Source organism: Microplitis demolitor, chromosome 5, assembly GCF_026212275.2.
Source record: "Microplitis demolitor isolate Queensland-Clemson2020A chromosome 5, iyMicDemo2.1a, whole genome shotgun sequence".
In the NCBI taxonomy this organism is placed as follows: Eukaryota; Metazoa; Arthropoda; class Insecta; order Hymenoptera; family Braconidae; genus Microplitis; species Microplitis demolitor.
The window spans coordinates 9,155,429-9,171,119 of NC_068549.1; the positions used below are offsets into that span (position 1 = coordinate 9,155,429).

At 28.5% G+C, this 15,691-nt stretch overlaps 1 protein-coding gene across 1 annotated transcript; it reads left to right on the top strand.

Moving 5' to 3' along the window:
* The first annotated feature begins 1,010 nt into the window (after positions 1-1,010).
* LOC103571364 (uncharacterized) lies at positions 1,011-15,490 on the top strand. Its single transcript, XM_053739115.1, has 7 exons — positions 1,011-1,281; positions 3,336-4,232; positions 5,223-5,289; positions 5,365-5,526; positions 5,601-5,703; positions 14,231-14,353; positions 15,386-15,490. The coding sequence occupies exons 1-6, from the start codon at positions 1,188-1,190 to the stop codon at positions 14,333-14,335; spliced, it is 1,428 nt and encodes a 475-aa protein (XP_053595090.1). The 5' UTR covers positions 1,011-1,187; the 3' UTR covers positions 14,336-14,353; positions 15,386-15,490.
* Positions 15,491-15,691: the final 201 nt, after the last annotated feature.

Sequence of the window (15,691 nt, forward strand, 5' to 3'; positions counted from 1 at the left end):
TTGTTTTTACTTCGCTTCTATTTTAATTCGAAAGAAAATGCTTTTCATTTTTGGATTTTTAACTTAAACTACAAAAATAATAGAAAAGAAATTCTTTAAACTTCTGACTCTCGATTAGCTTTCGGGAGGACACCCTACAGAACATCATTTTTATATTTTTTACTACCACCCGTTCTCAAGTTATTGATAAGAAAAAAGTTAATTAGTAATACTAAAGTATTTAATCGAAAATTTTATGAAAATTTGTAATAAAATTGAAGAGTCTTGAATATTTTTTTATTTATAACTAATCAATAACAACAAAATTAATTTATGAACAATATTAACACAAAATTAACAATAATAAAAATTCAATAATATTAAATTGAAAGTACTAAACCCAACTTATCAATAACTTGAGAACGGGTAGTAGTAAAAAATATAAAAATGGTTTTTTAGAATCGGTATGGTGTTCCCCCGAAAGCTAATTGAGAGTCAGAAGTTGAACAAATTTTTTTCCTATTATTTTTGTAGTTTAAGTTAAAAATCCAAAATTGAAATGCATTTTCTTTTGAGTTAAGATGAAAGCGGAGTAAAAAAAATCACATTCTACGATTATTAGATGTCTTCCACGATTTTGGGCAAAAAAAAATGTTTTCTTTGGAACTACTCCGTTTGGTTAATTATTTATTTTAAAAACGAGTGGGTCACCTCAAAATGTTGAGTAAAAAAAATTTTTTTTTGTAAGGTACAAATTCTACCCCCATGCTAAGAAAAACAAAAAAAAAGTTTTTTTTTTCAACCCACCCTAGTGTTCACCACTAACAATTATTGAATGAAGTCTATTTTTTGTATTTTGACATTTAAAACCTTATATGTAATTGCGTTATCTGAACTTTATACATAGTAACAGATGACTTTTACAGCTATACCAATAAAAAGATTTATAATAACTCAAATATTGCACACCTCAAGCGCGAAAGCGCTGAGGGTGCTTCATAAACTGTTTTTTATTATCATGCGTATTTTCTTCTGTGCGTACTTACATCTACGACTTTCGTATTGATCACTGTTTTTCCTTACTAGTGAAATGCGCAAGTCCTATGAGTTTTATACACGAAGCGGTGTATAAAATTATCAAGCGGCATTAATGTTAGGATAAGTATTATCAGCTGTAACCACCTGTGTAAAACTGTAGTTTATTCAGCATGAAATCAAAGTCTTTATCTTACAACATAATTTGCATTGCTATTGTCTTATCAATAACTACTTCTTCTTCTAGTGAATTTGAGTTTTATCAAGGTAAGTGTTGTTGCATTTTGGTTTTGCAAGTTAATAAAGTTGTATTCGAAATTGGCTATTGTTGATAAATTGTTGAAGATGAAATATCGTGCGTAGTTTTCAGAAAATATCATATATATATATATATATATATATATATATATATATATATATATATATATATATATATATATATATATATATATATATATATATATATAATTAATGGAATTATACGAAAGTAAATAATGGGTGTTGAGGTTAAACATATTCTAGTGAATAAGTGGAAATCAATCATAACACTGACGAACTACCCCATTATCATAATTTAAGTTACTGACTCAAACCAACTTTCCCTCACCTGTGTTTTAAACGGAAGGTTTTTTTTTTCTTTTCATTCAAAGATTATAGTTACTCCGAAAGTAATAGATGGGTTATCCAATAAAATGTGATTCAAGCTGTACAAAGAGAAAAGCGCATAGTAGTGGTAACTATAAAATGACCAGTATAAAAGTATAGTAACATGAAGTTAACATAACTAATATTTCTTTTTCTTATATATTCCCCCCATGCCGAGTCTCGAACCCTCGACCGTTATGTTATGAAGCCCGTCCATGATCTATTAGACTGATCAATCCATCGAATTAATTTTCGACTTTGTCAATTACTTGTCATTTCAATTGTTTAAACGCTGTCGATGCTTACTTTGATTATTTTTTTTCTTTTAATGTGCATAATTATTTTATATGAATTAAATAGAAATGCATCAATTTCTTTGTAATTATCCGATATTTTTGGTATTGTACTGACTACTGTATTCTATTCTTTAACCGTCGCCTCAATGTGTATTGTTACGTAAGCTTCTTGAACTTTTCAGGCTCGAAAATTTTTTTGCATGCGAGTATTTTTTCATGAGCTTTTCAAGCTCAAACAAGTTACGTTTTATGTTAGATTTTGAAAATTTAAGAATCAAAAATAATTAATGAACGAGCGTTTTTTAAATTTTTTTTCATGATAATGTTCAATAAAATAAATTTATTCAGGATAAAATCAATGTAAGTGATTAATATAGAGATTTTAATGAGTTTTGACTCTGATCAGGGCGTTAATATGTAAAATATCCGAAAAAGTATTAAAAACGGTGTTTTTTCAAGTTCTTTGTTGAAAATATTATTTAAACTAAAGAACTATTTACACTGAATTATGTGGTGATTGAAAGAGACTATAAAGACAAAGAGTTACTATGATTTTAAACACATTTTAATGCATTATGTTATGATTTATCCAAGAAAAATAATAAAAAATGATATTTTCTAAACTTTTCAACATCAATATATTTTGAACTAATGATTGTTCTAGAGCTAATGAGATTTCGAAATCGATTGGTTCAGTCGTTTCGAAGATATTTAAAAAAAACCGCGTTTTAGCATTTCTTTCTCCAACGATTTCTCTTGAACGAATTAACCGATTGAGATGGTTCTGACGGCAATCAATGCGTATTAAGTTCTAGAGCTGATTGGATTTTGGAATCGATTCGTTCAGTTGTCACTGAAAGATTTTAAAAAATCTAAAAAAAAAATTTTTTTTTTTCGAATTTTCCAATTTTCTCAGTCTATTCGATCGAACGATCTGAAATTTTCAGGAAAGGTTACGGTCAATAAGCTCTTTTGATTGCCGCAAGAATCATCTCAATCAGTCAATTCATAAAAAAGGTATGAAGAGTTTACATCCACACACACACACACACACACACACACACACACAGCTTCTTAGGGCCTCAAAACTCCGACATCCGATGAAAACTTGATTTTCGAAAATCGGTGTGTAAACAATAACCCCAAATTTTAGAAAACCTACAATGTTCGTAGCAGGAATTTGAAAATGGCGCACATTATTCACCAAATTTGGTAAAGATATTGCTACTGATTATTTTTAACAACTATTTCTTAAGTCAAAAAATAATCAAATTGACTCGTTTTTGTCGAACCGCTAATAAGATAAGAAAATAATAAGATAATAAATTACTTACAAAATCCGTAAACATTATACTTAAATAATATTTTGCTATTTCATAGATGTCATGGCAGAAGGACGAGATTTTCGTAATAGGATGAAACTTTTTGAGTCCGATAGGCAGCAGGAATTGCAGCAACTCCAAAATGTTGTACATAAGTCTCCGTTCGTTGGAGAAGATATTTCAGAGGAGCAGTTAAAAAACAATAACGATTATATTTCTAGATCACTATCTAAGATTCCTCAAGTTTTAAAAAGACGACGAATAATTCAAAAAAAAAAGTATTTTCCTCAACATTTGAAAAACAATAATATTTTGGATTTCCTCTGGTCAATAGAAAACTTGTATGTTGATTATAAGTCTCCACTGTTAACTTCTGATTATTCCAAAATTACACTTCCCCGTTCTCCAATAAAAAATCAAAAAATTTTTCATTCAAATGATATTATAATAAAAAAAAATAATTATGATCATGGCAATGCCAGACTTCCAGAATCGGAAAATTTTGACACAAAAATTATTACTCTTCCACTTCAAAAATCAACAATGTATCATATTTTTAAAACACAAATGAATCGTAATCCAAAAATTCACATGAATGAAGATAAGTTTGAATTCACATATAATTTTCATGGTCTTAAAATGAATCTCCTTGATACTACGTTCGCTATAACACCAAACGATCCACGTTATAACGAAAATGGAAATATTACAGATGATTTTGGAAAATATGTAAATTCCAATCACGACTCTAGTAGTAGCGAAGAACAACATACGATAAATAAAAAAATATTAAGTTCGAATAAACTGAATTATTTCCGTATTCCTGACGAAGATATTATATCAAACAGTGAATTTATAAGCTACAATATGTTAGTACCCGGAACTCAGAAGCAAATAGATGACGTTCCTATACTTATTTCTTCAAATAAAATCATCGATGATGCGTATTCAATTAGTAAGTGATTGATTTATAATATGTTATACATTCCTGACCTATGACATTTAGAATATTAAAATACTTTTGAATAATATCATTCTTTGATAGTCGCTGATTTTTTCTTAGAGTTTTCTATAATTATAATTGAAGAGTAATAGTTGTAAATTTAAATAACGTTACTATACAGTTGACAGTTAAAAACGATAGACCCTATTTAAATTATGTAAAACTTGATTTTAAAATGGGAAGTAATCTACTGAGGAATTAAAAACGTGTAAAATTGGATTTACCAATAATTTTATAGGCAGTAAATCTTATTAATATCTTGTGAATACTGCGTGACTTTCTTGTTGCAGCTATAGGGCAATTCCTGTAGCTACAACAGAACTAAGTCCTGTGGCTGCAAGAGGGTCATGTCCTGTCGCAGCAACAGTTTTTTTTCCGTGTAGAGTAGAAAATGGCATAGTATTATTTAAGGCTTCACTTAAAATAAATATATATTTTTTTTAGCACTAAAAGATGTATTTCCAGCATTTTTCTGCTCTTTTAATTAAAATTTGTTTCGATGAAAATAAGCAGAAGTTATTTTTTCATTCAATTATCAATAGTTTGAACTATTATATATAGTAATCAGTTTCAATTTTTAAATGTATACTTGTATGCATATTTCATCATTGATCATTTGAAAAAAAATTAACTATAAGTATATGGAACTCATAATGCCTTAAGTTTAACTTTGAGGGCCGGTGTCACCTCCCTAGATATGTTTTTCGGCAGAAAAAATAAAATGAGTGTCTCGTAGAATTTGACGTAGAATAACATATTTTCGTGGCAGCAAAATCAGGGATGGCCGTTGCCACGTAATACCTTTCGATTAAATTAAGTATATTATATAAGTTAATTCATCACAATAAGTATTTAAATTATCAATTTCTGTTATTATTTAATTGAAATTACTCATTCAACCTACTTTTTAATCCCTAAACATAACTATAATGTCATTAACAGGTATCATTTCGGGTAGTAGTGCAGCAATAGTGTTTGTCTTAGTTTTTATCAGTCTTACTTGGTACAGGTAAGATTGTGCATTAAATTGATTTCTTCAATAATTGTAATGATTCGTCAAAATATGTATATGGAAAAATTGTAGGTATCAACGTAGGGCAAAAGCAACTGCAAATATCGAATATCCAGCTTATGGAGTGACAGGACCTAATAAAGATGTGTCACCTTCTGAAGATCAGAGATTAGCACAATCTGCTCAAATGTATCATTTTCAACACCAAAAACAGCAGATAATTGCTTTAGAGAAGTAAATATAATGTTCATGACATTTCAATAATTATAAAAATAACAATTCTATTTTACTTTCACATTTTTTCATAGAACAACTGCAGTGCGAGATCCAGGATCAGTATCTGAAGCCGGCAGTGATGAAGAAAATGACGAAGGAGACTACACTGTTTATGAATGTCCTGGTCTAGCACCTGTGAGTCCGATGAATTTCACTAATTTAGATAATTTAAAATTTCTATGACCATTAATCTTTCAATCCATAATTTTAGGGAGATTTTTAAAAGAATTTTATCATAACTTATCATAATTAGTTGAGTAAATTCCAACAAAACCATTTGTTAAAAAATTTATCTATGCATATATCTTAGACTGTGCCAAATAAAATCGATATTTTTTTTCGGTCCCATACGACAATTAGGGTTTTTCTGACAAAAAAAAAATCCTGTTAAAATTTTAGATCAATATATCCATTTTTCAGTTAGCGCTCGCATAAATAATAGTTTTTCGAAAAAAAAATTTTTTGTTTCAACTTAATATTCTATAACTCAATAAATATAACAGATAAAAAATTTTGTTTGCTACGAATTACTTAATTAATTAATTAACTCTTACTACAAGTTGCTGCTGCTACTCGCTATTTTTACTGTTCTTATTATTTTTTTCATTGTTTCTCTCTATCAACTACTGGTGGCAGCACTAGCGTATCAATATGTTTGAAAAAAAGAGACATATAAGTACGATGGACGGTGCATAAAACATGCAAACCTTCTCAATAAGACAATTTATAGATAAATTGAGTAAAATATAGATAGCCCGAACTGGGAATCGAACCCAGACTAATAAGACTAATAAGACAAAAGACGGGATATTTCAAAAAAATGTTAGCAAAAAAATATTAAACAAAAAATAAGAAATAAAAAAATCAAATTGATAATTTGTAAGTTGAATATAAGTTCATAATAAAATAAAAAACATTAATATTATATAATAAAAGTAATGATTAAAAATAAAATAATCGATTGAGGTGTGCACTTTTGGATTTTCTAACAATTTTGTTAATATAAAAATAAATATTTCAGAAAATATAGTTAAATTGGCCACATATATTTTCTAATATTGGTAACGGGATAAAATTCATTTATCATCAGGGAAAATCGTGATTTTCCCCGGCTGGTCAGTTACCCGAGACGTAACCCCGAATGAGTACCCGTTAGAGTTTTTCGACTTGTTCGCGGGCGCGTTAATTGAAGAAGCTCGGACTTCTGTCTCAAAATTAATTAAGTGGGAAGGCCATTTTCCGGAAATTGCCGAAAATGACCGAGCGAAAAATATATAATCAGAGGACAGAGCTGAAACAGAGAAGAGTCGGTCGATCCGATGAGCTAAACGGACATACATCTGCCGTGAATATCATCCAGGAGACCGGAAACCAATTGAAGACCAAGGAAATCCAGTTAGACGCCAAGGGTATCATCCAGTGAATAAGTGCAAAATTTAGCGTTAACATCGTAGTGCTGTGTGTAAATTAATTTTCAGCAAGAAAACCAGAATTGATAAATCATTGATTAATAAAATAAATTCTCGGCGGGAAAGCCAGAATTTATTGTAAGGAAAATAAAGTAAAAATTAACCACGTGTTTCGTCAAATAAATTCTCGGCAGAAAAACCAGAATTCAATATAATTAAATAAAATAATTATTGCAAAAATTCATTCTCGGCAGGAGAGCCAGAATTAAATATCAAATTAATTGTTAAATTAATATTTTCTCAATAACCCGCAGTAATAGAAACGCTTCTAGTTATATGCATTTGTACCCATTACTATTAGATTTAACAACACATATTTTTTTTTCATTATTTACGTCTGAGTAACGTGTATAATAAGTTAGATTTTCATAATTTTCATTTAGAACTATGAGATATTATTTTGTAGAAAATTAAACGTTCTACAAAAAGTTTCTTATCATTTTTTGATGAATCCATCTGTTCAAAAGTTATTGGAGCTTGAAGTCAAGTTGTAGTAAATTCCAAAATCTTCTTACTTGTCCGGCGAAACTGTCATACTTATCACTATAAAATATCATACTTATTACAAAATACGTAGTTATTTTTGAAATTGACAGAAAAGCCAGCTTATGAAAAACATTTCATGTATATTAATTATAAATTGTGAATTATATATATAAATATAAAAATATTATTTATGAATTTTTCTTAGATTATGGTGTGAAAAATTTATCAGTGATAGAAATTTTGTAAAAACTTTAAATGTTTTAAGTATTTAAAGTTTATTTTATGTAAGTATTATTTTTAATAAGTTAATAGAATAATTACTAATTTAAGTAATAAGTCATTGAATATTTCATAAGACATATTAATTTTTAATAAATAATTAAAAACAATTTTCATGATTTTTAATGAGTAATTTAAAACAATTCTAACAAAAAATATATATATATATATATATAATAACAAATTTAATTTTACAAGAAAGAGAAATAATTAATTTTTTTGCAAAAATAAATTATTTCCCTTTCTTCTAATATAAAATTCATTTATTTACTTTTTGTTTTTAATTTATATTTTTTTTTTTTTCGTTACAAAATGGGTAAAATATTATAAAATTATTGAGTGTAATTCATTTATTTACAGTTGTTAATGGTAAATAATTGTAACGTAACTCTAAAATTAATGTATTTACTAAAATCTTTTAATATTGAATGAAATTTCTTTATTTTCGCAAAAAAATAAATTATATCTCTTTCTTTTAAAATAAAATTTGTTGTTATATGTTTTTTTCTTCTCAAAACAATAAAATTTATTTATTTATTATTACTTTTTTTCAATATATATATGCATAATTTTATTTTTTGGTTACAATGTGTTGAAATTTTTTTAAATTACTCATTAAAAATAATGAAAATTATTTTTAATTATTTATTTTTATGAAATATGTCTTATGAAATATTCAATTACTTATTACTTAAATTAGTAATTATTTCATTAACTTATTAAAAATAATACTTACATAAAATCAACTTCAAATACTTAAAACTTTCAAAGGTTTTACGCAATTTAAAAAAATTAACCTCCAATTTTTAAAACACTTAAAGTTTTAATAAATTTTTTATCACTGATACGTTTTTTACATCATAATTTAGGAAACATTTATAGATAATAAATTTATATTTATATAAATAATTCACAATTTATAATTAATGTATATGGAATGTTTTTCGTACAATGGCTTTTCTATCGATTCCAAATATAACCACATGTTTTGTTGGATACCTTGCGATTATTCTGTATACGAGTTAACCTAATAGTCAGTAAAATAAATATACACTTTTAATTATATCTGGTGGCCAACTTCATCATGTCGTTTTTGCGGTACGCTTGCGCGTGCAGCTCTAAAATTTACTCTCTACCAAACGCGCCAAAAGAAGTCAACTTCAAAATATTTGGTTTTCTTTTGGCCAACCCTTATATACATCGCTAAATTGTAACTATATAGAATTATTTAATTATTAAAAGTTTATACTTAATCGTTTTATAATTTTAAATTATAATTTAAAATTATAACCAGTTAAAAAATAAAAAAAATCCTAATAATTTTGATATTGAGTAGAGAGAAATCAAATTATTGGAAAAATATTTAAAGACATTTTTATTTATTTTAATAGAAATTGTTGGACAAAAATATAAATAAGCTTTTTATTTAACTGTTATAGGTAAGCTCTCATAGCCGTTTTTTTTTAATTATTCAATCAGATAATATTTATAAGAGTTTCCCAGTTAAGTAGATGCCACACAATTGATTTTTTATAAGTTAATTTCTCATAGATAGAATGTTGTTCTGTTAGATTATCGAGTTTTCATCGTAAATTCTCGATGTTATTACTGTGTAACTATTACATAATCACCGCGAATTTACCGTGGATTCTTCGTTTAATCATTAAGAAAACTAATTGCATACCTATCGTAAATACATCGTGTTTTCACTGTGGATCAATGACATAAGCACAATGAAACCATTGTGGATTAACTATGGGTTCAAAGTGTAACGAACGTGCATTCAGCGTGAAATCACGGTGATTATTCATTGTGTTTTTACCGTAGATTTGGTGTGGAAACACCGTGGGCCCAGCGAAAAACTACCGTGGAAATATCGTGGAAAAATGGAACAAATCAACCGTGGAAACTGCATAGGTTGCACGGTGTTTCCACAAACACAGTGATTCCACGGTATTTCCACGGTGAGCTCAAGGTTTCGAGGGTAATAGGAAAACTCCATTCCCTAATAATAAACCAGGAAGGTTTTGGCTTGAAAGTTTGTTAAAACGTCATCCAAATATTTCAGAATGAATTTCTGAAAATGTATCTGTTACTCGGGCTGAGTTAACAGAGTATCAGAGGATGGTTCACTAGTATTATTAATTACTTTACTGAGTTTTTTACTGATGGAGACTACGAAAATCGATTCTACAGTAATTTTCAATGGTGATGAAATTGGAGTTTCCACATGAGTCCGAAGCCGTCACCATGGTGACGGTCTACTGCACTAGACTGTACTGTGCGGTGTTCTTGTTATATTTATTTTTATAAATTAATATAAATCTGTTATTATATTAATAAATTTTATTAAGTTAATATAGTAGTTTATCTATCGAGTGCGAGCGTCTTAGACTCGATTGTACTAGATAAATACATTAGTTTTTGTGACAGATATTTGAAATTTACTACATTTAGTGCCTATAAATGGCAGATTATAAATCCGCGTCTATTTATTTGGTAAGATTGTTTTGAGTATTTGATGAAAATGAGAGAGAAGTCGGTAAGCGGACGAATTGAAATGATGATAAATTTTGTCACAAGATGGCTCGTTAAGTTACTTCGATATTTTTTGGTCGTTTGCTATCGCACATGTAACCAAAAAATATTTTTTGGTCCGATGATGACGTCACTATGAAAACGATTAGGTATCTTTTTTACTAGCTGTATCTTATCTAATATTTTTAGCTGCCGGCTATAGGCGCTAAATGTCGTAGATTTCAAGTGTCTGTCACAAAAATTATCTTTCAAACTTGTTCTATTTTATTTTATGTCTGATCCCGATGTTTTTCGTAGTTGATTTAGTCGCAGTAATAGGCACGCAGTAATTGGATCATTCGCGCAGTAATTGGCACGCAGTTATAGGGATAAGCCACTTTAGGCCTCGCAGTAATACATACACATAGACGTCTTTAAAATGCTTATTATTTAAAGAAAATATTAGTTCATCTCATTGTTGATTTTTTTTTTTAAGTTAATAATAAGTACAACTTGGGTATAAAAAAAAGTTATCGATATCTTGGAATATACTCCATTAAATTGCTTTTGAAGTAGGGTGAGTGTGGGTGTTACTGCGAGTGTGGGTGTTACTGCGAGTGTGGGTATTACTGCGGATTTTTTTATTTCAATTATAAATAAACGATAACTGAGTTTTTCTTTGTTTCAAAAAATTATTGCTAATAATTGGAACCTCAAAGAAATTAACTGTACAGTAGTTTTACATGTATAATAAATTTTGAATTTGTTACTAATGAATTAATATTGATAGGTTGTAGTGGTTAAATATAATGCCTTTTTTGTGAGTTACTGCGCGAACCCTGATTAAAAAAACCATTCACTCAATAGTGAATGTATATCTGTATAGTAGTAAAATTGAATTGTTTTGAATCGTTTCTAATCATTTTGAATCTTTTTTTTTAATCAGGGAAAAGACATGAAACTAAAAGGCCCCTTTTTCTTAAATAAATGATAATTTATATATTTATTGCTTACAGAAGTAAGATAACCTTTTTTTTAATACGAAAAATTCAATAAAAATTGAATTTTGATTAATTAACATTATTTATTTACGGAAGCAGTAATTGGTACCTATAAACTGGACATGTATGTAATACTGCGGTTTTCTCAATAGCCCGCAGTAATAAAAACGCCTCTAGTTGTTTGCGTTTGTACCAATCACTGCGGTAGTAAATTGTCTTATTTTAACCTATAAAAATAGTGCGTGTATCAAGTTGTCTGTAAGTTATTTTTTGATCAAAATCAACAATGCCTAAAGTTATTAATAAACAGAAGGTTGATAAAAAAAAGTTGATCTAAAATGATAAAAAAAAAAAAAAAAACAAGATATAATTATAATAAAGCTGACGTAAAATTAGCTTTAGCTGAAGTTCTAGGAGACATGAAAGTTGCTGAAGTTTCTAGGAAATATAATATACCGAAATCAACGATAAGAGCAAGAAAAATTTACAAATACAGTGACAAACCACCTGGACCATCAACCGTACTTACAGATATGAACAAGAAAATGAACTATAGTTCAATGGATTTTCTACTATTGTAAAAAAGGTCTCCCAGTAACAAAAAAAAAATCGGTTGAAAACTTAAAAATACTGTGTGACAAGAATAATACGAAAACCCCATTCCTTAATAATAAACGAGAAAGGTTTTGGCTTGAAAGTTTGTTAAAACGTCATCCAAATGTTTCAGAAAGAATTTCTGAAAATTTGTTTGTTACCCGGGCTAAGTTAACAAAGATCAGATACGAGGATGGATCACTAGTATTATTAACTACTTCACTGTTTTTTACTGATAAAGACTACAAAATTCTACAAAAGTCTACAAGAATTTTTAATGGCGATGAAATTGGAATTTTCATGAGTCCGAAGCCGTCATCAGTAGACTGTACTGTGCAGTGTTTACTTGTCATATTTATTTTTATAAATTAATATAAATCTATTATTATATTAATAAATTTTATCAATTATTTTATTAGGCCAATAATTATCTTTCAAACTTGTTCTATTTCATTTTATGTCTGATTCCGATGTTTTTCGTAATTGATTTAGCCGCAGTAATTGGCACGCAGTAATAGAGACAAGCCACTTTAGGTCCCGCCGTATTACATGCATACAGACATGTCTTTAATATGTTTATTATTTAAAGAAAATATTAGTTTATCTCATTGTTGATTTTGTATTAAGTTAACAATAAGTACAACTTGGGTATAAAATAAAAAAAACTATCGGTATCTTGAAATAAACTTCATTAAATTGCTTTTAAGTAATACCTACAAAAAAAATCGGTCTGTCGGTTGATCCTGCGGGCCAGCCCCAAAACTTCCCGCCTATTTTGAGCTCCTGGAGTTCGAAAAATTGTTGTAGATACATTCTTTGAGCTCGAAAATACTTTTGTATGCCTTTGTTTAAAAGAAAAAATTGATCTGTCGGTTGACCCTGCGGGCCAGCCCCAAAACTTCCCGCATATTTCGAGCTCCTTGAGCTCGAAAAGTTGTTGTAGATACATTTTCGAGCTCTTCGAGCTCGAAAATACTTTTGTATCTTTTTGTTTTTGAGAAAAAAACGTTTTTTACGATTTTTTCTCAAACGATATCTCCCAAACAAATAAACCGATTAAGACGGTTAAAGTAGCAATCGGCGCGTTTTATTGAGTTCTACAACTGATCAGATTTTGAAATTGATTTATTGAGTCGTTTTTGAAAAATTTCGAGAATACTAAAAAAATTTTTTTTTTAATTCTTTCGACAACGGTTTCTCTTAAACGAATTAACCGATTTTGATGTTTGTGGTGGCATTCGACGCGGCTTATGAAGCTTCAGAGCCCAGTTGATTTTGGAATCAATCCATCGAGAACATAAAAAGTTATCCAAAAATAACATTTTTGAAAAAAGTCTATTTTTGGAATATCTCTGAACAAGCCGTACCGATCAAGTTTAATTTTTTTGTCAACTTTAAGATATTCGCAAGCCGCGTCAAATGACATCTTGACGATCAAAATCGGTTCATCCGTTCAAAAGTTATAGATATTTACATACGTACGTACTAGGGGTGTGCGAATATTCGAATTTACGTATTATTCGACACGAATTCGAATCAAATTATTCGATATTTGCACTCCCCTAGTACGTACGTATGCCCATACATACGTACACTCGGGCATCATCGTGAAATTAGTCAGGATAGCTTCCTAGAACCTCAAAACGTCAAGACCTCTTGGAAATTCGATTTTCGAAAATCGGACTGAAACCACTAACTTCCCAAATTTTTGAAAATTTGCAATTTTCTTAGCGGAAAGTTAAAAACCGCAGTAATACCCACACTTACTCCATCTGCTTTTTAAATGAAGTCAGAAAAATGAATAGTTTAAGATGTCACAAAATTGATGTCTTATAGATGACATTTTAAGGAATTCCTAATCTTGACTTCATTAAGATGTTAAAAAAAAAGAATACATTTAGACGTCACAAAACTGATGTCTTATTTATGGAGTCTTCAAGAACTCTTAATTGAGAGTTCTTAAAATTGACACTTTTAAGAAGTCATTATAAGACTTCTTGAGGACGCCTTCGAAAAGACGTCGTAACGAAGTCATTCCGACTTGAATGCTGTCTGGGAAATTAGCTCTCTAAGGAGTCAACTCTGGAAAAAGAAAAATATTTTTCTAAGGATTGACGTTAAATTAATTTTATTCTATCGGAGAGGTTGAAAATAAGTAAAAAAAAATTAATTTAAGGGTTTGTTTACCCTTATATACCCTGAATTACATTACATTCATTCTTAACGCATAGGTTTTTCACGAGTATGTTTAAAATAGTTACTTAATAATAAATTAAACTATTTTCATTTTTAACGGTGATTTTGTTTTTGTTTTAGGCTGGTGAAATTGAAGTGAAGAATCCTCTTTTTTTTGAAGATCCTCTCCATGCACCATCACATTCAAATCACAGACAAGAGGAGCAAACATTATCGAGAAATTGAAATAATTTTTCGTGAAAAGTAATATCATATATATATATATATATATATATATATATATATATATATATATATATATATATATATATATATATATAAATAGTTTATATTCACAAAACTACAAAATTCAATCTCATTTCATGCTGGGTGAATGAATTTACGATTTTAAGATTTCAAAACTACAAAATAAATCTATAACAATAAAATAGAGAATCAGAATTATTATTTCGAACTAACATTAAACTTAAGTAAATATGACCTTGATTAAGAAAATTATTTAAGATGATTCAAAACAATTTTAAATAATTTAAAACCATTTAAATCGAGTAATATATAGATATACACTTAGCATGGATTAAATTATTTTCCTTAATCAGGGAAGTTCATAGTCGGTATATGTTATTGATGAAAACTTATATATATATATATATATATATATATATATATATATATATATATATATATATATATATATATATATATATATATATATATATTAGGGTGCTTCGTTTCCGGTGAAAGTATTTTTTTTGTTGCTCATCAAGAAAAATATTGTTTTTCATGTAAAATCAAAAATTCCTGCCAAGTTTGAGCTCTTAATTCCAATCCTAAGTACTTTCCATTTGATTTCCAAGATTTCCCATTTAAAATACACGTAAATTAAGTTACTTCTTTTTTAACTTTCTAATACTCAGCTGCGTTTTATGATATCGACACGGTTTTGGTCGCAAACTGTAGGGCGTTTGGTGTTCTTCAAAAGTGCCCATAGTAATTCAGCTACAATTTCAGCTGTTTCACTGATGTCCGCTGAGGAAGTCATTTTTCGTATCAAATTGACCTTTATTGGCTTGCAGAACGTAAACCAATGAATGCACACCAAAAATGTTAACGGGAATTTTATAGGAAATTTTATTCCCTTCAAAAAAAACCCTATAAGTCAAGTCGCTAAAGTCCATAATTTCCGAGTTATAGGAATTTTAATAATTTAAAAAATAAAATAGAAATTGTCATTTTTTTTTTTTTTGTAATGCCATAGATTTTTTTCGATTATAGGTGTATAGTAGACTAGAGGATCAGACTACAATCCAGCGATAACCAGAGGTAATTAGCATCGCCGTGGGACATTAATTGTACGGGTAACCCCGTAGTGGAAAGTAGTTAACGGATTGTAATTTTTTTTTTTTTTATTTAATCTTAATCGACATTTGTATTGATGAAGACAATAAATCCCAATTAAATTACTTAATTAATAATTTTTAAATATTATAAATAAGATTCTAAAAATGACTATATTCGTTCATGCATAATTATTTATAATCATATATGATTATATATAATCAGATCTGGCCAATTTTAGGA

Coding starts and splice junctions, on each gene's coding strand:
- LOC103571364 (XM_053739115.1), top strand. CDS start 1,188: ATGAAATCAAAGTCTTTATCTTACAACATAATTTGCATTGCTATTGTC. Junction 5,290..5,364: donor ATCAGTCTTACTTGGTACAG/GTAAGATTGTGC, acceptor GAAAAATTGTAG/GTATCAACGTAGGGCAAAAG. Junction 5,527..5,600: donor CAGATAATTGCTTTAGAGAA/GTAAATATAATG, acceptor ATTTTTTCATAG/AACAACTGCAGTGCGAGATC.